The sequence below is a fragment of the Nansenia antarctica genome (genome assembly GCF_963989245.1).
Source record: "Nansenia antarctica genome assembly, chromosome: 15".
Classification (NCBI taxonomy): Eukaryota; Metazoa; Chordata; class Actinopteri; order Argentiniformes; family Microstomatidae; genus Nansenia; species Nansenia antarctica.
The window spans coordinates 25,079,617-25,101,711 of NC_137685.1; the positions used below are offsets into that span (position 1 = coordinate 25,079,617).

Genomic DNA, 22,095 nt, shown 5'->3' on the forward strand with positions numbered 1-22,095 from the left:
TTCACCCCGAGTGTCTTTTTGGGGGTAATCACAAGGTCTACTTGGAGCTTGAGGGAGGAGCGATCTTACCGTTCCCAAATTAGCCGTCATGTGTACCGCATACATCATTCACTCGAGTTTAATAATGTGTGTCTTAGCTTAGACATGTCTCCTTGGCTGTAGCCTATAGACATTGTAGTATTTGTATGTATAGACATTGTACTACATTGTAGTATTTTGTCATAGGGACATATTACTTCCACTTACTTGCGCAATATTTCCTGACTATTTAGAAAACAACAACCACTTAAAACTTGCTGTTGAATTGTGGGGATTCATTTGTGATACATTTCTTTAAAGATTATTAATTGCTCCCCACAACAGGCTTTTTGCCTGGATGGATAGTCCGAAATGGAGAAGACTACCAGCTGATCAGTGGTCACCAGTGTCAGTGCAGTACCTGTATTCAACACAACACAAGTAACTAGACTTGTGCTATGGTTAAATTCAAAAACAAATATAGGGGGTCTCAAATGACATAAGATAAACCTCTAGAGGGAAAACCAACTGCGTCTCCATAATGATGTAACGGGAGGAAAGAAGGACTTGGGGGGGGGGGGGGGATATAGACTTCATATGATCACCCAGATGGTATGAGATTTATTAATTTCTTTATCAGTAGGCAGCGGTTACAAATCCACAGACAGTCTACGTCCATAAAAGCATCCAGCTGGCCCCGCCCTGTCCCCTTCAGTCCCCGTGTCTCTAGTATAGATAACAGAGCAGGTTCTAGTTGGCTTTGGCGCGGAGTTGCGCCCTCTTCCCTGTGACAGCCTGGAAGCCTGTCTTGATGCTGGCGACTGAACAGCGGGAGTGGCACGTCTCACACTGCAGGAAGTAGAGCCTGGTGTCCTTCTGGAGGATGGTGTCAGGGGAGCGGCAGGTATGACACGTCACATACTCCTCTGGGAAATTAGATTAGATTAGATTCAATTTAATTGCAGAGTACAAGTACCAGACAACGAAATGCAGTTAAGCATCTAACCAGAAGTGCAAATAGTGATATAAAACATGACAGTTGTAGGTACAGTAAGGCATGTACGGTAGTTAGATGAATATACAGTTATGAGCTATGTACAGTTAAGGTAGCTATGTACAGTATGGTATGTACAGTATGTTTATGTATAAATAGGGGCTATATCATGTGCAATGTGCAAAAATATGGTATGTGCAACGGTAGTATTTGTAACTACTATGTACCTATTGTACCTGAATACAGGGACAAAGGGAGCAGAAACAAGGATGTCAGATTCAGGGGTTCTGGTCAAATCTTAAGCCCCTTTCACACATACGAGACTTCCCAGTAGATTCTATGGAATTTCCTGTGTCGGCTTGTGTGAACGCGACTGACCAGGGCAATTCGACCTGGCAATTACCCGGGTCGGGACCATGCATTTTTCCATGGAATCTACTGGGTCGTCTGAACAGAAGCCTGAACATTCCCTGGTCAGTCTCCTTTCACAGCTGTCCTGCATCGCGCAGTCAGCAGGGCGGAGCGCAAAATAACTGCCCCAGACTCCGAATATCGCTACTGCTAAATATAATTCCACAACTGGACACTACTTCATTTCCAATCATAGTGGAGGTATGATATTTGGCAGTCTCATGCACCTGACTGTCTACTACGTTCCAGTTCTGCATACAGTTGAATGCGTGATTCAAGTAGATTGTGTAAGCCTGGGGCAGCCAATAGAATTCCACAACTGGATAGTACGTCATTTCCAATCATAGTTAACTAGATTAATTACTTAGCTAGCTTGCTTACTTATCAAATGTACATTTTGTGATATAGATGCATTACGGCGCAGCGCACACACACTATCTCCTCCCAGCAGCTGTCCTGAATCATGCAGTCAGCAGGAAGAGCCCGCAGCGCACCCATACCTCAGGCTGCATCATGCAGTCAGCAGGAAGAGCCCGCAGCGCACCCATACCTCAGGCTGAATCATGCAGTCAGCAGGAAGAGCCCGCAGCGCACCCTTACCTCAGGCTGAATCATGCAGTCAGCAGGAAGAGCCCGCAGCGCACCCATACCTCAGGCTGCATCATGCAGTCAGCAGGAAGAGCCCGCAGCGCACCCATACCTCAGGCTGCATCATGCAGTCAGCAGGAAGAGCCCGCAGCGCACCCATACCTCAGGCTGAATCATGCAGTCAGCAGAAGAGCCCGCAGCGCACCCATACCTCAGGCTGTCAGCAGGAAGAGCCCGCAGCGCACCCATACCTCAGGCTGTCAGCAGGAAGAGCCCGCAGCGCACCCATACCTCAGGCTGGGAGAGCCCATAAGAGCTAAGGATGTCCCGATCCGATATTGATATCGCATATCGCTGCGATATCGGTCCTGAATGCTGGATCGCAGATCGCACCAGAAAAAAAATAGGCTGCGATCTGCGTGCCCGATCTGGTGTGTCACTCACGTGATGACAACAGTAGTAGTCATTGGTCACATGCATGAGAGTTGGCTACCTGTGTGTAATGAGTCTGACATGTCATGATGCCAGCTGGTGAAATAATAAACCATTTGCTTAAGTAATTATTCGGTTATTTACATAGTCTGAAACTACAGATGGTAAGCTTTCAAATGATGCGTCATACATTGAAATCGGAAAAGAATTCAAGACGACACGAGTATTTGAATGTTGGTGCACCGAATGGGAATGCGACAGGAGAAAAGTGACTGATCAAACCACAACAACAAACGCTGCTAACAGCTAGCGGCTAAGAGTGGTACATCTCTAGGAACGTCTAACTGCGTTTTTATATCATCACAACATGCTGAGAGAACATGGACATGCTAAAAACACATAACTACACAACTAGATGAACACACAGTCCTTGCTTTTGAACACATCCTAAAACGAAAGTATGTTTACAAGTCATTATCACTTACTGGTAGCCTCCGACAAACGAGAACAGTTAATCCAATCCACAGATTATAAGTATTTAGTGATCGTTAAACTGTTTTTTATTATATGGACTGGGTACTTTAAAACTTCAAACGAAAACCAGATATTGTTGACACCCCTTCGATTCTGCGACTGGTTTCTGGTCTCACCAGCGGGCGCACTAGGCTGCACGTTTAAAAGGGTATAATTGATTTGCCATTTGTAAGAGAAGATAAATGGAATAAAAACCTGAAGGCACTAAAACTAGAAATCAGACAGTAACTCTTTTTTTTTCTACAATGCTGAATGCTGCTGTTTAAATTGTTTTAACCAGTTGGTCACTGAGTACTGCAGAGTACTGTTTTTGTTGCTTGAATAAAGGCTGGCAGTTTTTAATAGCCAACTGTTGTGGACTATATACTGGGGAAGTATTTGTTATTATTCAGGAGTAAAACAATAAATACAAATATCGGATCGGTATCGGTATCGCCGATACCTGAAGCCCAGGTATCGGTATTGGTAGTGAAAAAATGGGATCGGGACATCCCTAATAAGAACTGCCCCAGACTACTATATATAATTCCACAACTGGATTGTTAGCTAGCTTACCTAGCTAGATCACTTATCAAATGCACATTTGTGCCGTAGCAAGTTCTCCCATACTGTGCTTTTGGACTAGTATAGTATGTTTATATCAACGATTATCAAGTGCTTTAGTTGGCGAGCAAACTTGGTGATGTAGGCATAATACGGGTTGACTCTGTTAAATTAATGTGAAAAATATTATGATAAATACATATAAAACGGAGGTATGATATATGGCATATATACATACATATATACAGATGGTATATGGCAGTCTCACACGCCTGTTTCAAGTAGATTGTGCAACCCGGGAATTGCCGACGTGTGAAAAGGTGCAACCCGGCATTTGGCTCAAATGTGAACGGCGAAAGTCAAGAGAATCAAGAGCGATTGAGCGATTCAATGCAATTTACCGGGAACTATGTGTGAAAGGGGCTTTATTCTGTCAACACGTCATTATTTTTGTTTACAGATCAGGGCTCCGGGCACCCCAAAAATCCCAAGATGAGAGACTTTGGCAACCCAACTATTGGATGGTCGCCCAACCTGTCAACTCATTATCATGAGAGAAAGTTGTATTCTACCAGTAACATCTGCCCAGATTAATGAAATCACAGAGAAGATTCAGTGACCGATCAATCGTGTTACATTACATTCTTAGTTGGGAGGCAACCCATGAGTTCTCTGATCTTTCAACTTAAAAGGAAAATGAGGCATCAGTATCAACAAGGCTTACTGATATATCTGCGTAAAACATTCTCCATCTGTTTCTGCTGGAATCTTCCTTTGATGATGAGCTGATTGTTCCCATCTATAGAGCCACTGTTGGGAGGGGGGAAATAATTCTTTGAATCCATGTCGATATTTCCAGCACCACATTTCTTTTCTATTTCTTATGCAGTGCGACAATCATAATTTCTACTTTTCAACTATTTGCAATGCAGGAGAAATGCTTTTTTCCCCCCCAGTAAAAATAAATTTAACTAATCATCAATGATTCTCCAAGTACTACAATTCTTTAAAAAGGAGAGCTCACAAACATGCAGCTATCTAACCTGAACCCTTACCTCGTCCCCAGCTCAGCCAACAAGAAGGCCAGGAGATGTTTGGGCTGTCGATGCAACCTGTGGTTAAATAAAAAAAAGAATGGGCCATGGTAAGATAATTGACGTTGACCTTGTTTGTGGGAACATCAGAAAACCACGCTTAAATCCAAGAGCATCTAAAAGAGTGGCTAAAACAACGGCCTTCAAGGACATGTGTAGGACATAGTATGAGACACGGGACAGTTACGTTCTCACAATTTGCAGATGTCTGTAAAGTTCACGAAGGACGACTTCTTGGTGCCGACTCTGACCACCTGAGGAGGCTTCATCACAAACTTCCTCTTCTCCCCGGCAACCATGTCCGGGTTCTTCTCCCGCATGATGTTGAAGGCGCGGTTCAGCAGCTAGAGATCAGGCAACAAAAGGAAGTGTTCACAAACCCTGCATCTGGGAAGGGCTTGTGTGTGTGTGTATTGTGCAATACCATATTGTTATACTTGTACACAAAGAGTGAAGAGGGATAGAGGTTGTTATGTTGACAGGGCCATGGTCTGTTCATCCAGATAGGTTTACCTCGTCGTACGAGTAGTCTCTCTCTGACCCCGCCCACGCAGGGCCCGTCTGTGTGCTGAATGTGATGTCATCAGCATTTTTCCCATCATCGTCTTCCTGGTCTATAAGGCAGACGAAATTATCTATGTCAACGGTTGCGTTTCACCAGTGATTCTGAACCTTTTTGGTCAAATAACCCTCATGTTAATTTGACCATAAAGCCTATGTTCTTATCAGTCTTTCCAAGTACCCCCCATGTGGATATCAGTACTGCTAGGGGTACACATTCCCAGGTTGAGAACCTCTGCTTTACCCGACAGCTAACAGTCCCTGCATTCTGGCTTGCATCATCTTACTGGCTTGTGAATTAGGCCCACTTACCATCGTCTTTGCTATCGATGTCTGCTTCGTCCAGGAAGTTTACAGCCTTGGGCTTCTTCTTCTTCATGGGTAGCACCAAGTCTTCCTCTTCTAACACATCAGAGGACTCCACATCGATCTTCAGCTCCTGTGGGTAAATAGAATGTCAATACAGAAATCATTATGTAAGACAACATATCTTGTGCTCAACAAAATTAATCTAAAGAATTCAACCTCACATTTGGTGATTTTCGATTTTACCGTGGCAATGAGTCCATAGCAAAGTAAACATCTTAAATTCACACCTAGATTTCTGTAATTAGTGGGCTTGCTTCAGCAAGTTCAACTATTGTTATTTGACATACATATTAGGGGTGCAGACCTGCCAACCTTCAGAATTTTTTATGAGTACCACTTGACCACGCACATTTTTTTCATACGCGTTTGTAATTAAGACATGCACGCTTGTGAAGCAAAACACATAACTTAAGTTAACTGAGAGTATGGAGGCGATTAGGAATTAGAATGATATTGACTATATTGATACACCGGGGCTTGTGGGAAAACATCAGGGGCTTGAGAAGTAGCCACCCCCTAGCCCTGTCCCTGGTTCACATGCTTTCACCCCACTATGCTTTGCATTTCCCCACTCACAGCCATATCGTCACATTATTCAACAAATAAATCAGCTATCAAGAAAACCATACAATCATATTCTTTAGAATAATTTCTTTAAAAGTTTCTTTTTAAAAGTAAAACATATGACCAATACAGGGCCAATATTTCTCAACTTTAGGTGCAAAATGTACTACTTTCCATGAACACTGTACACTGCTTCTGCTACTTAGTGCATTACACTAAGGGATCATCAGGGATGCAAACACAACTATGGTGAAGAAAGAGAGAACTATCTGAAGTCGTTGCGGACGGGAGGTGGGGGCTAGTAGGGGTGGGCATCAATGATCGACGATCGATAATTGATCGATAAGGATCTTGGTCGATCACAAAATATTTTGCTTGATAATCGTTAATATATATATATATATATTTTTTTTAATAATAATAATAATGGAAATTTGTTTGTCCACGTGTCACCAGATTGCGTTCGTCTCTCACCCCTGAACATGTTAACATGATCATCTTTCTGAACAAGAACCAGTAGGCCTGCCGCCTACAGTCTCTCGCTGGAGTTTAAATGTAAGTTAAGCTGGACGCTCTTAAGGACACTAACGTTTTCAGTCATCCTCCTATTTGTGAGTAACTGTTTTTTTACTGCTCCTATGGTGAGTTACTTATTTTCTATATTTTTATTTATAACGTAAAATGGGTTTTTAAGTTAAACAATTTAAGCTACTCACTGCCTTGTTTAAGAGGATTGTTATCTGACTGTAGTGTCTAGTTTGAATGTGAATGAATGAATGTGTGCAATAGCAACACAAATAAAAAAATTATTATTAACAATTATGACTTAAATCAATCGTTTGCTCTGAAGAAGCTCCTCTCACAGAACCATTAAGTCAATGTTGCTACTCTTCTCTACTCTCACACAACCCACCTCTGCATTGGATATTCTGGCAGTTTAGGTGCAGCACTTTGCCTGATCTTCTCAGCTGCTTGGTTGCTGGGAGTGGGGTCTCCTTTCTGAGGAGCTGTTTCACACTTTGTGTTGTTATGATAGTGGTCACCTTCTGTCTGTGGAGCTCTGTCTGACAGTGTGATGCACACCCTTTCCTTCATATTTAATCTATTTTGTGCATAATACACAATTAATCTAGCATGTCCTTTTTTTTCTCTTCTTTAAGTCAGACAGTGGGAACTTATGGTTCACCAAAAATTGGGACAGCGGCTGGTGAAAGGGGGAAGAAGTCACCAATCAAAATGTTCCGACTTTTAATTTGAAAATGGAAATACATTTCAGCATTTTTGAAAATCACATCACACTCGCTAGTCAAGCCAAACTATTGCAATGCATGGATTGGGTGAGTAATCCCCACTGCTACCTAGTTAACTATAACACTACTTTACATCAGTGTTTCCTCCAGGAATTTGTACAATGGTGGCGGATGACCGTGCGCGCGCGCGCTCAAAACAACGATCTATTTTTTTTTTTTTGAGGATGGCCAAAAAAAAATAATAATGAATATACAGAATATAAACTTGTGACTGACAGTCACATACACACACACAAAGATCATCAGCTATAATATAATACGAAGTAGGCCTACATGAGCACAAAAGCGGCTAACGTTACTGATTAACTGTTTACTGTAGTGCAGAGAGATGGTAGTCGTAGGCGGCGTATCAAATGACAAAGCTAAACGTTTAATGAAGGACATGAACGATTGTCAACAACACACTCAAGCAGTAAATAGAACAGTCTAAACAACTTGGGTACTACGGACGGAACAATAGTCTCAACCTATAGTTCCGTGCGTGAATTATGTCAACCCACCACATTACAGAAGTAAAATCACAGTCAGATGGAGCATTCGGTAAACAGCTGAGTATCAGCTGAGTTAAAGAAAACAAACTCTTACCTTTGATGAGACCCACATGAGCCCTGTTTTCCCGTACTTCTCCCTTGTGTCTCTTATTGTCCAAATGTTCCCTGAATTTTAGCTGCATGTTTTTCCAGCATGTAATTCCGTTGTCAATAAAAAAATCGTCTCCCCTTCTTTTCCCCTTGACAATACTGTGTCGTTGCTAAAGTGCGGGCACATAAGAATCGTTTTTTGACTTGCTAATGTCTGCTAACGTAGCACTTGAAACTGGCGCCGTTCTCTGGACTGCAGCTGCTCCCGCGTTAGCATTAGCATCCATCTTTTCTTCTCCCTTCTCACCGTCACGAGCTCAAATGACACTTGTCGGACGATCTAACTCTTAACACTCACTTACAGGACTTCTGACACCATGTCGTGTTATTCTATTAAACATACACGTGAGTCCTTCTGTATCAATGTAAGTGTCTTTATTTTAACTCGCTCTGTAAGCTCTACAATACCGGTCTCTTGTTGTCTCGTCGTAACCTGCCCACCTGACCTGGGGGGTATTCCATCAACGTCGCTAAAGGAAAATCCTGGCTTATTTTTTATAACTCTCGCGAGACCTATCAGAATATGCCTGGATATTTTTAAGAACTCTCGCAAGATTTATCAGACTAAACCTGGATTTTCCCTTTAGCGATGTTGATGGAATACCCCCCTGATGTCACTACGGTGGCCTGTACACAATAACAATAATACCACAGTTCACATTTAGACCAATCAGGAGCCGTTGTGTCACGTCGTCAACTGAATGTCATTAATCTGATTTTGGATCAGCGGTTAGAGAGAGATGGGCGTGGATTTAGGTGCACTTTTAGTCAACATCCATTATAGCGCTGATCTAGGATCAGATATATTTTAATCAGCTAAAATGTTCAGTTTTTTTTTTTTTTGAGAACTTTTTTTTATTTTATTTTTTTTGGTGGACTGAATCAATTCGTGGCGGAGGAAATTCATTCGTGGCGGCCCGCCACCAATAAATGCATGTAGAGGAAACACTGTTACATTGTTAGCAGGCTCACAAAACAAGCTGTGTTAGTTGACTAGCGATGTGTCATTCATTTTCAACAACGCTTAGCTCGCGCTTTTTTTTTTTATCGCGAAAACAAAAACAGAAGTCAATGTCGGAATGAGCCTCTCCTTGTTGTTCAGAGAACAGATGCCAAACTACCGACATGTTTGCTGTAATAATATGATTTGGCAGTAGGCCAAAGCCATCAGTCAATAGCTCGTCTCATTCACAGAACAGCATTGGTTGCCTGCACTGTTTGATTGCGTATTTTAGAGCAGACTACAGAGATGGTGAACATTAGCACTAGCTAACACTGGCTATCTATTTACCTTAGCTTGGTGCCGTATAGCTAAATATACAGCTCGTTGGTGGACACAGCCTAAGTTAACTTATCTAGCCAGCTAGCTAACGCTATACGGCTGAACTGCTCGAACCTGCTGAAAACCTTGAGGTCCAGTTAAGCTAACGCAGCTACGCTAGCTAGCCTAATAGCTTAGGTTAATATACGGTGTTGAAGCTGCTCTGACATGGAATACAATAATCTCTGATGTATTCCATACTATTCCAAAGTGCTTGACAGTTGAGTTCTCAAGAGGAACGGTCGGCGGTAGGCATGCTTATCTGTATTCCGTAAACAGAGCAGTATTTGAAGCAGGTCAACGTGACGCAGGTGATTGATGGAACGAGTGAGTGAAGGAAGGAGGAACCAATCAGGCAGCTTTTTGCGTACCTTTCAGCTGACAATGCGTACCAGCGTACATTGACGTTAAAATGCGTACAGGTTTGCAGGTCTGGGGGTGTAATGGTACACGTATTCATACCAAAAATGATCAGCACGGGTCCTTCGCTTTGGTACGCGTGTGTACCGAACGAATGCAACGTTCTTTCACCCACTGCATGTGTAGAACTTTTTGTGTGTTGAAGTAATCTCAGCCAGTACGCATGCGCACACACGCCACAGAAAGATTGTCAGTAGTTTAGCTTAGTTTAAACTAGAGCTTGAAGTTCCTCCAGTATTCAAAGACAGGCATCACCCGATGTGAACATCAGACACAAGAAAGAAACAGTGAAATGCAAACCCAGCTCCCCATGGCATTTAAGCAGCCTCTCGCTAACAATTCAGACTGGGCCAAAGTCATAACGCCAGTGTTTCCTCTATATGCATTTATTCGTGGCGGGCCGCCATGAATACATTTTCTCCGCCACTAATTGATTCAGTCCACTTTATGACCGGAGAACAGAAAAAAATCAGATTGAAGCTAGTTTAGGCCGCTTTCAGACCTACATTTCGTTCCGATTTAGGATGTAGTAAGTTACAATATGTTACAATGTTGCAATTAACCTCGCGCTTGCAAAACAGTTTTGTGATTGGTCCAAATTTTGTGTGACATTTGGATTTCTGGAAATCCCTTCCCTCTCTCTTCGCCCGTCGCGCGTCCCTTTAATCCCGTAAGCGTATCCTAATCAAAAATGCAACATCATCAGCGACGACCTTGGGTTCTTGCATTTACTGCTGTTCTCTGGTTCATGTTCTTATACCAGTGCTCACAATAGAGTATTTTAAATGAACATTCGTAATGTATGTCTCTGATGTTCATGGTCAACTAAATCAGGCTATTTTGTGAAACAAATAATGTTCCCGAGCAGCCTCGCACCCAATGCTAGCTTCGAACTATTCATAGCATAAACGTTGGTAAATGTCACAAACGACACAGCATTGGCAGGACCATACAGAGGAAACACTGTACTCCATTGTCGAGAACACAGGTTTTAAACATGTTTAAAGTAATCGAGCCTCGTTACGTAGTTCCCTCTCGTCCGCATTTCAGCCCTTGAATCATACCAAACAAGCACAAACTACAGTGGTCCACGACTTATTCATTTTGTGTATTTGGCCGTTCGATTTCGGGTAGGCTATAGCTAGACCACTGGTAAACATTGCAATTGGAAATGGCTGGACAGCTATCCATGCGCGCACCACTCTAATGCGTGCGCACATTTGTGGATATCGGCACACATCGAATAATCGATTATTCGTTCATAGCACTCACGATTATTCAAATATGAAAAAATGTAGTTATGCACATTCCTCAGCAGCCTCACCCTCACAGAGCATGAAGTGAGACGCGTGCTGAAGGCGGTGGACCCCAGGAAAGCCTCGGGGCCGGATGGCGTCCTGGGACGGGTGCTGAGGGACTGCGCCGACCAGCTGGCCGGGGTTTTCACCAACATCTTCAACCAGTCCCTGTCCCAGGCCACCATCCCACCCTGCCTGAAAACCTCAACTATCATCCCAGTCCCGAAGAAAAGCACGGTGAGCTGCCTAAACGACTACCGCCCGGTGGCACTCACACCAATCATCATGAAGTGCTTCGAGAAACTAGTCCGGGCCCACATACTCACACGCTTCCCGCCCAACCTGGATCCATACCAGTTCGCCTACAGAGCCCACAGGTCCACAGAGGACGCCATCGCGACGACTCTCCACGCCACTCTATCCCACCTGGAGAGGGGAAACAGCTACGCGAGACTGCTCTTTGTGGACTTCAGCTCCGCCTTCAACACCATCCTTCCAGACAGGCTAGTGACCAAACTACTAGACCTGGGACTATCACACTCTATATGTGCATGGATCAAGGACTTCCTGACCGACCGCCCCCAGAGGGTGCGGGTGGGCCCCCACACCTCCACAGCCGTCAGACTCAGCACTGGGTCCCCCCAGGGCTGCGTGCTAAGCCCCATCCTCTACAACCTCTACACCTACGACTTCACCCCCGTCTACCCCAGCAACTCCATCGTAAAGTTTGCAGACGACACCACCGTGGTGGGCTGCATCTCGGGGGGGGACGAGGCGGCGTACAGGGATGAGGTAGAGTAACTGAGCAAGCTGTGCAAGGTTAACAACCTGCTGCTGAACAAGTCAATGACCCAGGAAATCATTGTGGACTTCAGGAGGAAAAAGTCCGAGATCCAGCCCCTGCTCATCGACGGAGAGAGCGTGGAGAGAGTCTCACAACCCTCCGATTCCTGGGGGTGCACATACAGGATGACCTGTCCTGGAAGAACAACACAACAGCTACCATCAAGAAGGCACAACAGCGGCTCTACATCCTGAGAGTCCTCAGGAAGGAACACAACAAGCAGGAGATACTGGTGACCTTCTACCGCGGCGCAGTGGAGAGCATCCTCACCTACGGCATCTGCAACTGGTTCTCCAGCTGCACAACCGCGGAGAGAAATGCGCTACAGGAAGTCGTGAGAACAGCCCAGAAGATCACCGGCGCCCCCCTCCCCTCTCTGGAAGAGCTGTACAACACACGCTGTCTCAGGAAGGCTATCTGTACAGTATAGTATAGTGGATAGTGTACATAGCCTTTATTTATTTATGTAAACCAGCTCCTTCTCTTCTTGTGTTTTTTTTGTTGTTTGTTTTTCTTTCCTAGCACCGGGGGAGCCAACCCTCCTAAATGTCGTTGTTTGGTACCTGTACTATAGCAATGACAATAAAGACCATTCATTCATTCCTAATAGGCGACCCACAATGTACACTATAATATTTACGATAATGAACTACAAGAGCACTTAATTAATGTAGGGGTAGTGGTGGTCTAGTGGATAGTGAGTTGGACTTGGGATCGGAAGGTTGTGAGTTCAAATCCCGCCTGAAGCCACACCACTACTAGTGTGCCCTTGGGTAAGGCACTTAGCCCTCAGTTACTCCAGGGGGAATGTCCCTGTAATTCGTAATTGTAAGTCGCTTTGGATAAAAGCGTCTGCTAAATGGCAACATTTAAATTAAATTAATTATTAATTAATTAGCCAGGCAGCAAGAATGAGGCGTGGCATAGCTTGCTAAGAAATGTTTAAATCATTTTTTCATTTTTTGCATATATTAATACATATAGAATTTTGTTTTTACTTGTATGTCGGACAACTGCAGGAGGAAGTCCACTTGTCCGAAAATAACATACTTGTCCCGGACAAGCGGACAAGCCTTAATGTCGAGGCTCGAGCCCTGACAAAGAGATAGGCTATGTGGTAGTTCTGTGAGCACAAAATACACAACAGAACAGAACGACAGCAGGAACCAAACTCACCTTGATCCCTTCCTCGACCTCACTGTCAAACGTCTTTGCTTTTTTCTTTTTCTTTTTCTTTTGGTTGAAGAAATTCAAGTCATCCAAGTCATCTGATATTTCTGTAAAATAAGATAGGAAATCAGTTTCAGTACTTAGTCAGTAATAACCTACAGGATCCATAACAGTAGCATGTGGGCCTTCCTACCCTTCTTCCTCCCTTCATCCTCATCCAGGTCCATCTCTCTGTCCTCTCCTCCGTCCGCCTCCACCTCCTTCACCTCCGGCTGCTGGGCATCCTCGCTGGCCGCATCCCCTCCTTCCTCCTCCAGCATGAAGGGCTTCTTCTTCTTCTTCTTCTTCTTGCTCATCGTGGGGTCAAAGATCATCTGAAAAGCAGTGGGACGTTTTTATTCATTCATCAGCAAATTCAATATAGAGCTTACAGTAGAATGTGTAGCTTCCCAGCCTAGCGAGCAGGAATCATTCTGATAATGATAGGAATGGAGTCTGAGGTGTGTTAATGAAGTTAAAGAGAGTTGTGTTAATGAAGTTAAAGAGTCTGAGGTGTGTTAATGAAGTTAAAGAGTCTGAGGTGTGTTAATGAAGTTAAAGAGAGTCTGAGGTGTGTTAATGAAGTTAAAGAGTCTGAGGTGTGTTAATGAAGTTAAAGAGTCTGAGGTGTGTTAATGAAGTTAAAGAGTCTGAGGTGTGTTAATGAAGTTAAAGAGTCTGAGGTGTGTTAATGAAGTTTAAGAGTCTGAGGTGTGTTAATGAAGTTAAAGAGTCTGAGGTGTGTTAATGAAGTTAAAGAGTCTGAGGTGTGTTAATGAAGTTAAAGAGAGTCTGAGGTGTGTTAATGAAGTTAAAGAGTCTGAGGTGTGTTAATGAAGTTAAAGAGAGTCTGAGGTGTGTTAATGAAGTGAAAGAGTCTGAGGTGTGTTAATGAAGTTAAAGAGTCTGAGGTGTGTTAATGAAGTTAAAGAGTCTGAGGTGTGTTAATGAAGTTAAAGAGTCTGAGGTGTGTTAATGAAGTTAAAGAGAGTCTGAGGTGTGTTAATGAAGTGAAAGAGTCTGAGGTGTGTTAATGAAGTGAAAGAGTCTGAGGTGTGTTAATGAAGTTAAAGAGTCTGAGGTGTGTTAATGAAGTTAAAGAGTCTGAGGTGTGTTAATGAAGTTAAAGAGTCTGAGGTGTGTTAATGAAGTTAAAGAGTCTGAGGTGTGTTAATGAAGTTTAAGAGTCTGAGGTGTGTTAATGAAGTTAAAGAGTCTGAGGTGTGTTAATGAAGTGAAAGAGAGTCTGAGGTGTGTTAATGAAGTGAAAGAGTCTGAGGTGTGTTAATGAAGTTAGAGTCTGAGGTGTGTTAATGAAGTTAAAGAGTCTGAGGTGTGTTAATGAAGTTAAAGAGAGTCTGAGGTGTGTTAATGAAGTTAAAGAGTCTGAGGTGTGTTAATGAAGTTAAAGAGTCTGAGGTGTGTTAATGAAGTTAAAGAGTCTGAGGTGTGTTAATGAAGTTAAAGAGTCTGAGGTGTGTTAATGAAGTTAAAGAGTCTGAGGTGTGTTAATGAAGTGAAAGAGAGTCTGAGGTGTGTTAATGAAGTGAAAGAGTCTGAGGTGTGTTAATGAAGTTAAAGAGTCTGAGGTGTGTTAATGAAGTTAAAGAGTCTGAGGTGTGTTAATGAAGTTAAAGAGTCTGAGGTGTGTTAATGAAGTTAAAGAGTCTGAGGTGTGTTAATGAAGTGAAAGAGTCTGAGGTGTGTTAATGAAGTTAAAGAGTCTGAGGTGTGTTAATGAAGTTAAAGAGTCTGAGGTGTGTTAATGAAGTTAAAGAGAGTCTGAGGTGTGTTAATGAAGTGAAAGAGTCTGAGGTGTGTTAATGAAGTTAAAGAGTCTGAGGTGTGTTAATGAAGTTAAAGAGTGTCTGAGGTGTGTTAATGAAGTTAAAGAGAGTCTGAGGTGTGTTAATGAAACTGGGCGATGACCACGTCTCATTCATCTGAACCAACACAAGCAGCATTGACATCTGTGTGCGTAGCGATATGTTCATGTCTCACTCCACCTGGCCATGTTACATAACCCAGACTAGTTAAATGACCCAGACTAGTTCAGACACTCCCGTCGTGTAACAGTCTATCTCTAGTGATCTAATCTAATCAGGTCGTATCCGCAGCACGAAGCAGCTAGCTACTCAGCTAACCCCGGTGGTTCAACATCACATGATGCTAGCAGGCTAGCAGGCCAGATACTCATCTTAGCTTACTGACTCCGGTTAGCCAGACGTCCGCTAACACATCACACATACCTACACATTAGATGACTTACCTCGTCTTCCGACATGTTCTCAGGTTAGGTTCCGACGGCTGCTAACGAAGATAGTGTTTAATACCGCAAACCCTGAACCCTGATCACTGTTCTAACCCTCACTGGCTACCAGGCAACATGGCAGGCACATGCGCTATTGTTCCGGAAAGCTCAATGCGCATGTGTACAGGAAATACTGCTTACTGCGCATGTGTACAGAGAATACCCGACTGAGGAAAACGGGAGCAACTTTGCAGCCTAGATCATATCATATATGACGTCACATGTAGGGCCTGAGCATAGTTAATATCATTATGACATGTAGGGCCTGAGCATAGATAATATCATTATGACGTCACATGTAGGGCCTGAGCATAGATAATATCATTATGACGTCACATGTAGGGCCTGAGCATAGATAATATCATTATGACATGTAGGGCCTGAGCATAGATAATATCATTATGACGTCACATGTAGGGCCTGAGCATAGATAATATCATCTATGACATGCAGGGCCTGAGCATAGATAATATCATTATGACGTCACATGTAGGGCCTGAGCATAGATAATATCATAAATAAATTAAATAAACTGTCAGCACGGCACGGCACGGTAAAATAGTTCTTGTTCGGGATGGGTAGCGAAAGTTGGAAAGGGTACATTTTTGCCAGGCTGCGTGTGACGTGTGACGCTGCATGATTGGTCAATGGAAATCGTCATCCCATGTTCATAGATTTCATCACTAACCGACATTTTTAAGCGAACGAAGTGAACGCATAAGCGCAGAAGGTGTTACGGACTGGATCAAGTGGTCAAATGTGGTAGTACCCCAGAACAGACAGACACAGAGACTAGTGTAATAATAATGGTATTTATTAAAAGGGGCAGGCAGGCGGGTAGGAGGGGGGCAGGTAGGCAGGAGGGCAGGCAGGAGGGCAGGCAGGCAGGAGGGCAGGAAGGCAGGAGGGCAGGTAGGCAGGAGGGCAGGCAGGCAGGAGGGCAGGAAGGCAGGAGGGCAGGTAGGCAGGAGGGCAGGCAGGCAGGAGGGCAGGCAGGCAGGAGGGCAGGCAGGCAGGAGGGCAGGTAGGCAGGAGGGCAGGCAGGCAGGAGGGCAGGTAGGCAGGAGGGCAGGCAGGCAGGAGGGCAGGTAGGCAGGAGGGCAGGCAGGCAGGAGGGCAGGCAGGCAGGAGGGCAGGAAGGCAGGAGGGCAGGCAGGCAGGAGGGCAGGTAGGCAGGAGGGCAGGCAGGCAGGAGGGCAGGTAGGCAGGAGGGCAGGTAGGCAGGAGGGCAGGCAGGCAGGAGGGCAGGTAGGCAGGAGGGCAGGAAGGCAGGAGGGCAGGCAGGCAGGAGGGCAGGTAGGCAGGAGGGCAGGTAGGCAGGAGGGCAGGCAGGCAGGAGGGCAGGTAGGCAGGAGGGCAGGTAGGCAGGAGGGCAGGTAGGCAGGAGGGCAGGCAGGCAGGGAGGCAGGAGGGCAGGTAGGCAGGAGGGCAGGCAGGCAGGAGGGCAGGCAGGCAGGAGGGCAGGCAGGCAGGAGGGCAGGAAGGCAGGAGGGCAGGAAGGCAGGAGGGCAGGAAGGCAGGAGGGCAGGCAGGAGGGCAGGAAGGCAGGAGGGCAGGTAGGCAGGAGGGCAGGAAGGCAGGAGGGCAGGAAGGCAGGAGGGGGGTAGGCAGGAGGGCAGGCAGGCAGGAGGGCAGGTAGGCAGGAGGGCAGGCAGGCAGGAGGGCAGGTAGGCAGGAGGGCAGGCAGGCAGGAGGGCAGGAAGGCAGGAGGGCAGGCAGGCAGGAGGGCAGGCAGGCAGGAGGGCAGGAAGGCAGGAGGGGGGTAGTCGGCAGGCAGGCAGCGAGGCAGGAGTAGACTGGGGGAGGAGAGAAAACAAACAAACAAAATAAATAAAACGACTGGGAAAATAAACTGGTAATAACGGAGCTAGAGTTCACAGGAGACAGACGAGGGAGCGAGACGACTAACCACATAGGATCGGATTGATCAAGCGTCAGACGGCAGGTTGCGGGGCCTTTTATCCAGGTCTCTCCTCCGGAGATTGTAGACACCTGCTGGAGCCGGCGCAGCTGTCTCCGATTGCGCCTGATTGGTCTCCCCGAGCGGCGCCGAGGTGGAAGCGAGTGGAGCCGAAGCGGGATCCACAACAGTACCCCCCTCCTGACGGGAGGCACCGGACGACCGCCCTGGAGCTTCCGGGTGAGCCCGGTAGAATTCGTCCAGAAGAGCCGGATCAGCGAGATAAGACGGGGGCACCCAACTCCGGTCTTCGGGGCCGTAGCCCACCCAGTCAACCAGATACTGGAACCCCCGTCCCCTACGGCGAACGGCAAGTAGACGGTCCACCGACCACACAGGGTCGCCATCCTCCAGGACCTGGGGGGGTGGGGGGGCTGGAGCAGGGGGTGACAGGGGGCTGGTGGAGAAGGGTTTGAGGAGGGACACATGGAACACTGGGTGGACCTTGAGAGCGGCCGGGAGGTTCAACCGCACCGCAGAATTATTTATGACGCGGTCGACGGTATAGGCACCGACGTAGCGTGGGTTAAGCTTACGTGAGGAGGTCTGGGAGGTCTGGAGGGGCAGGTCCCGGGCCAATAGCCAGACCTTCTGGCCAGGTCGATAGGCCGGGGCCGGCACCCTCCGCCGGTTGGCGCATCGACGGGACCGCTCAGTGGCTCGCAGCAGAGCGGCCCGGGCTGTTCTCCAGATGCGCCGACACCGGCGGAGGTGGACCCTGGTGGAAGGGACCGCCACCTCCAGCTCCTGTTGGGGAAATAGAGGCGGTTGATAACCCAGGGAACATTCAAACGGGGACATATCTGTGGCGGAACTCTCCATCGTGTTAAGTGAGTACTCCAGGGGGCGTTCAGACAACATCGGGGGGCGCTGGACCAAATATTTTTAAAAGGGGGGCGTTGAGGTGTTCTTGGGGGGCGTTAATGCATAAAGTATTTTTCTCATGAAAAACAGCTGTCAGCAGTGTTATTACGTTCGTAAATGCACGAACAGTCAGTTCGCTCGGACAAACCGTCTTTTCAGTCAGAACACCCGTCTCTGAGCGCTCCCAGAGCGCAGTGTTCTGAACTTGGCCGGGTTCTGTGACGCAGACAAATACTCACTCCCCGCATATACACACTACCCTCTGCGCTTATGCGTTCGCTTCCTTTCAATACAGCTTATTTAATTTAGTTAAAATGAGTGCTAATACCATACCAAGATACCAGAACATCACAGCAGGAGCAACCTATCACAAAAAAGCGATAATATTGTAATGACCCAGTCGGGAAAGGGCCCTGTCGGTTACCAAGAATATAACCGAGCAATCAGCTACGAATGTCCCCTCCCAACGTTCATCACAGTATAATATTACATAAATGTATTACTATTAAGTGCTGTTGTGGAAGTTATCCCTAGTGCCATTCTGAGGTTAGCATTGCGATGTGTTCGTCTTAACGTTTACAAACAAAAATATACGATCGCTTTTTAGTGATCTCTTGTGATGTCCTGGAAACGAACGCATAAGCACTACTCTGCTTGCGATTGGTCAGCTGTCAGCAGTGTTATTACTGGTACGTTCGTAAATGCACGAACGGTCAGTTGGACAAACTGTCTTTTCAGTCAGAGCACCCATCTCTGAGCGCTCTCAGCATAGCATTATAAAACAACTAAAATCATATTATATCATCAAAATGGCCGCGAAAAAGCTCAAATGCAGACAGTACTCTATTGAGTATCTTAGCTATGGCTTCATACCGTCTCCTAACAATGACCAACTCCCAATGTGTTTACTGTGTGAACAAGTATTTTCCAATGAGGCAATGAAACCCTCACGTCTAAAGGAGCACCTTAACAAGATACACCCGGACAAGGCAGATAAGCAGCGTCCATTCTTCCAGGCCCTCAAAGAGAAACATGGTAGGAGCACCATCAGCAGTCTCTTCGCTAGGAAGACCACCCAGACTGACAGCGGGCTAATAGCATCCTATAATATCTCCCTGCTGATAGCCAAATGTGGGCAGCCGTTCACAATTGGAGAGAAGTTGGTACTCCCTGCCATCAAAGAAGTAATATCTACTGTGATGGAGCGTGATCCCACACAGGTGCTGAAATCCATCCCACTCAGCAATGACACCGTAGCACGCAGGATAGATGAAATGGGCGCCGATACAGAGGAGCAGCTGTGTGCCATCCTGCGGAAAACTCCATTCAGCCTTCAGCTGGATGAGACAACCACTGCTGACAATAATGCTCTGTTGATGGCCTATGTCCGCTATAGTGCCTCCAACAGTCAGGAGATGGCTGAGGAATTTTATTTTCCAAATATCTGGAAACAGACACCAAGGGCCAGACCATTTTTAATGCACTGGATGCATATCTACAGGAGAAGTCAATCCCAATCAAGAACATCCTTGCATGTGCCACTGACGGTGCCCCGTCCATGGTTGGCAGGTACCGTGGCTTCACCGCTCTGCTGAAGGAGCAGGTCCCGCATGTCCTCACAGTCCACTGTGTCTTGCACCGCCACAACGTTGTCCACCTCTCCATGAGTCTCTCAATGTTACAGTCAAGGCAATAAACTAAATAAAAGCCCACGCCCTGAATACCAGATTGTTCAGACAGCTGTGTCAGGAAAATGACGAGACCTTTGAGCGTCTTCTTCTTCACACTGAGGTCCGCTGGCTCTCAAAAGGAAACTGCCTTGCTCGCTTTTGTGAGCTGTTTGACAGCATCGTGGAGTTCCTGGAGGAGGTGGATGCAGCTCTTGGGGAACAGGTGTCATCCAGCCGCTGCGACATCATGTACCTCGCAGACTTCTTTGGAAAAATGAATGAAGTCACACTGAAGCTCCAAGGAAAAGGAGTTACTCTGGTCCAGAGCAAGGCGGTCATCCAGATTCTCACCTCCAGGCTGGATCTATACAGGCAGAGCATAGGCAGGAGGCAGTTTGCTCATTTCCTGCTGTTGACCAAGGTAATCTAGCCTAGGCTACTAAATTATGATAATAATAAATAATACATGTAATAAATGTAGGCTACTCTATGCAAAACGATATTTGTGTTCCTGGTTAGTATAAATAACTTATGTTCTGTGTTCTTATGTATTATGAGTATAAACTTTAAGAAACATCAATTAGTTAACTAATTAGCAATAAAATAACCAGTTCAAAATCAGATATTAACATTCTGCACAGATAACAATTTCCTGGTTATGCTCATTGCAGGTGTCTGAGGCTCTTACCGATGAGCGCCTCCTCATTTACACAGAGCACCTGAGGATGGTGAATGCTGACTTGAAGATCCGCTTCAGGGATCTTTTGGACCTTGATGTTCCCATCTGGGTGGTGCAACCCTTTCAGGCGGACGTGGCGGAATGCGAGCAAGCAATCCAGGAGCATCTCATCGACATCCAGAGTGACGATGAGGCCCAGGCTATTTTCCGCACCTCTGGCTGGGGCAACATGTGGGTCAAGTACTCTCAGCGTTACCCGGCTCTGTGGGAGAAAGTGAGGCTGCTTCTTCTGGCTTTCCCAACCACATACCTGGTGGAGCAGGGATTCAGCCAGGTCCTCCACATGCAGTCCAAGTACCGCAATCGCTTCAACTTGACGGCCTCAGGTGCACTGCGACTGAAACTAACTTCTCTGCAACCCGCAGTGAAGAAACTGGCGGAGAACCACCAAGCGCAGGGCTCACACTAATCCCCCCCCCCCCGTGCAATTTGGCGAAATGTCACACCAGCACACTTAAAAAACGAACAATGTTAGTTGTAATGTACAGTTTTGTAGCCTACTGTTTGTTCTGCACCAGACGTGTGCAATTGCTGCTGTTCCGGAGCGTCTGTCTGTATTCTGTTTGTATTCTCTTGTCTGAGTTTGTTTAACACTCATAAACATAATTTGTATTCACATTCACATGGCTTTTCTGCTCTCTGATGACTAATGATAATGATATTCCAACTGCCCAGTTAAATCCAATTTATTATTTGGCATTCAGTGACATGCTTTTTAACACTAGGACAGCGACGTTTTTTTACCTACTTTTAGCGCGACGAGGTGTCGAATCACACGACCACTCTTCACAATGGGAGAGTGTGAACTGACGCACAAAGATCGCTGGATGGCGATGTCACACAAGAAGAGAAAATGACAAGATCACTAGGCTACCTCTAAAAATGCATATAAAGTTCCTATGCGCAGAGAAGCAGAGAAGTGGGGAAATTATATATATGGAGAGGAGATTGATTGTGACTGCGGGAGCTTTACTAATGAATGAAAGTTGATTATCATTATTAAAAAAGAAAAGTAATAAATATTGCAATATTGTGTTATCATAATTATGAGCTTCACAGTGATAAAGTCTGTTTATTTGTTGTGAAATTCGCCGGTAACGTCAGCCTGTCTGCCCCTGCAACTGCTATATTATATGTTATTATATGGAATGGCTGAATATGTTCATTCTTTTTATTTTGATTACATTATATAATTGTATTTGGTATAATGACAAATACTTGAAACTTGAATGATCTCACAGGAGCGCGTGCATGCACGGTAAAGTGGAGAGGAGATTGATCCGGACTGCAGGAGTTTTCATTAGGCTACTAATGAATGATGATTGATTATCATTATTAAAAAAGAATAGTAATAAATATTGCAATATTGTGTTATCATAATTATGAGCTTCACAGTGATA

General features: G+C 45.5%; 2 protein-coding genes across 2 annotated transcripts; one reads left to right on the forward strand and one right to left on the reverse strand.

The window, feature by feature from the left end:
* Positions 1-632: 632 nt before the first annotated feature.
* eif2s2 (eukaryotic translation initiation factor 2, subunit 2 beta) lies at positions 633-15,557 on the reverse strand. The gene is made up of 9 exons (XM_080546192.1): positions 15,421-15,557; positions 13,306-13,486; positions 13,119-13,219; positions 5,488-5,614; positions 5,128-5,228; positions 4,810-4,958; positions 4,576-4,632; positions 4,245-4,330; positions 633-944 (listed from the first exon to the last, which is right to left on the reverse strand). The coding sequence occupies exons 1-9, from the start codon at positions 15,433-15,435 to the stop codon at positions 769-771; spliced, it is 993 nt and encodes a 330-aa protein (XP_080402318.1). The 5' UTR covers positions 15,436-15,557; the 3' UTR covers positions 633-768.
* Positions 15,558-19,224: 3,667 nt separating this feature from the next.
* LOC308171278 (zinc finger BED domain-containing protein 5-like) lies at positions 19,225-21,104 on the forward strand (the record flags this gene model as incomplete). The annotated part of the gene is made up of 4 exons (XM_080546113.1): positions 19,225-19,693; positions 19,741-19,889; positions 20,078-20,377; positions 20,628-21,104. The coding sequence occupies 4 exons, from the start codon at positions 19,225-19,227 to the stop codon at positions 21,102-21,104; spliced, it is 1,395 nt and encodes a 464-aa protein (XP_080402239.1).
* Positions 21,105-22,095: the final 991 nt, after the last annotated feature.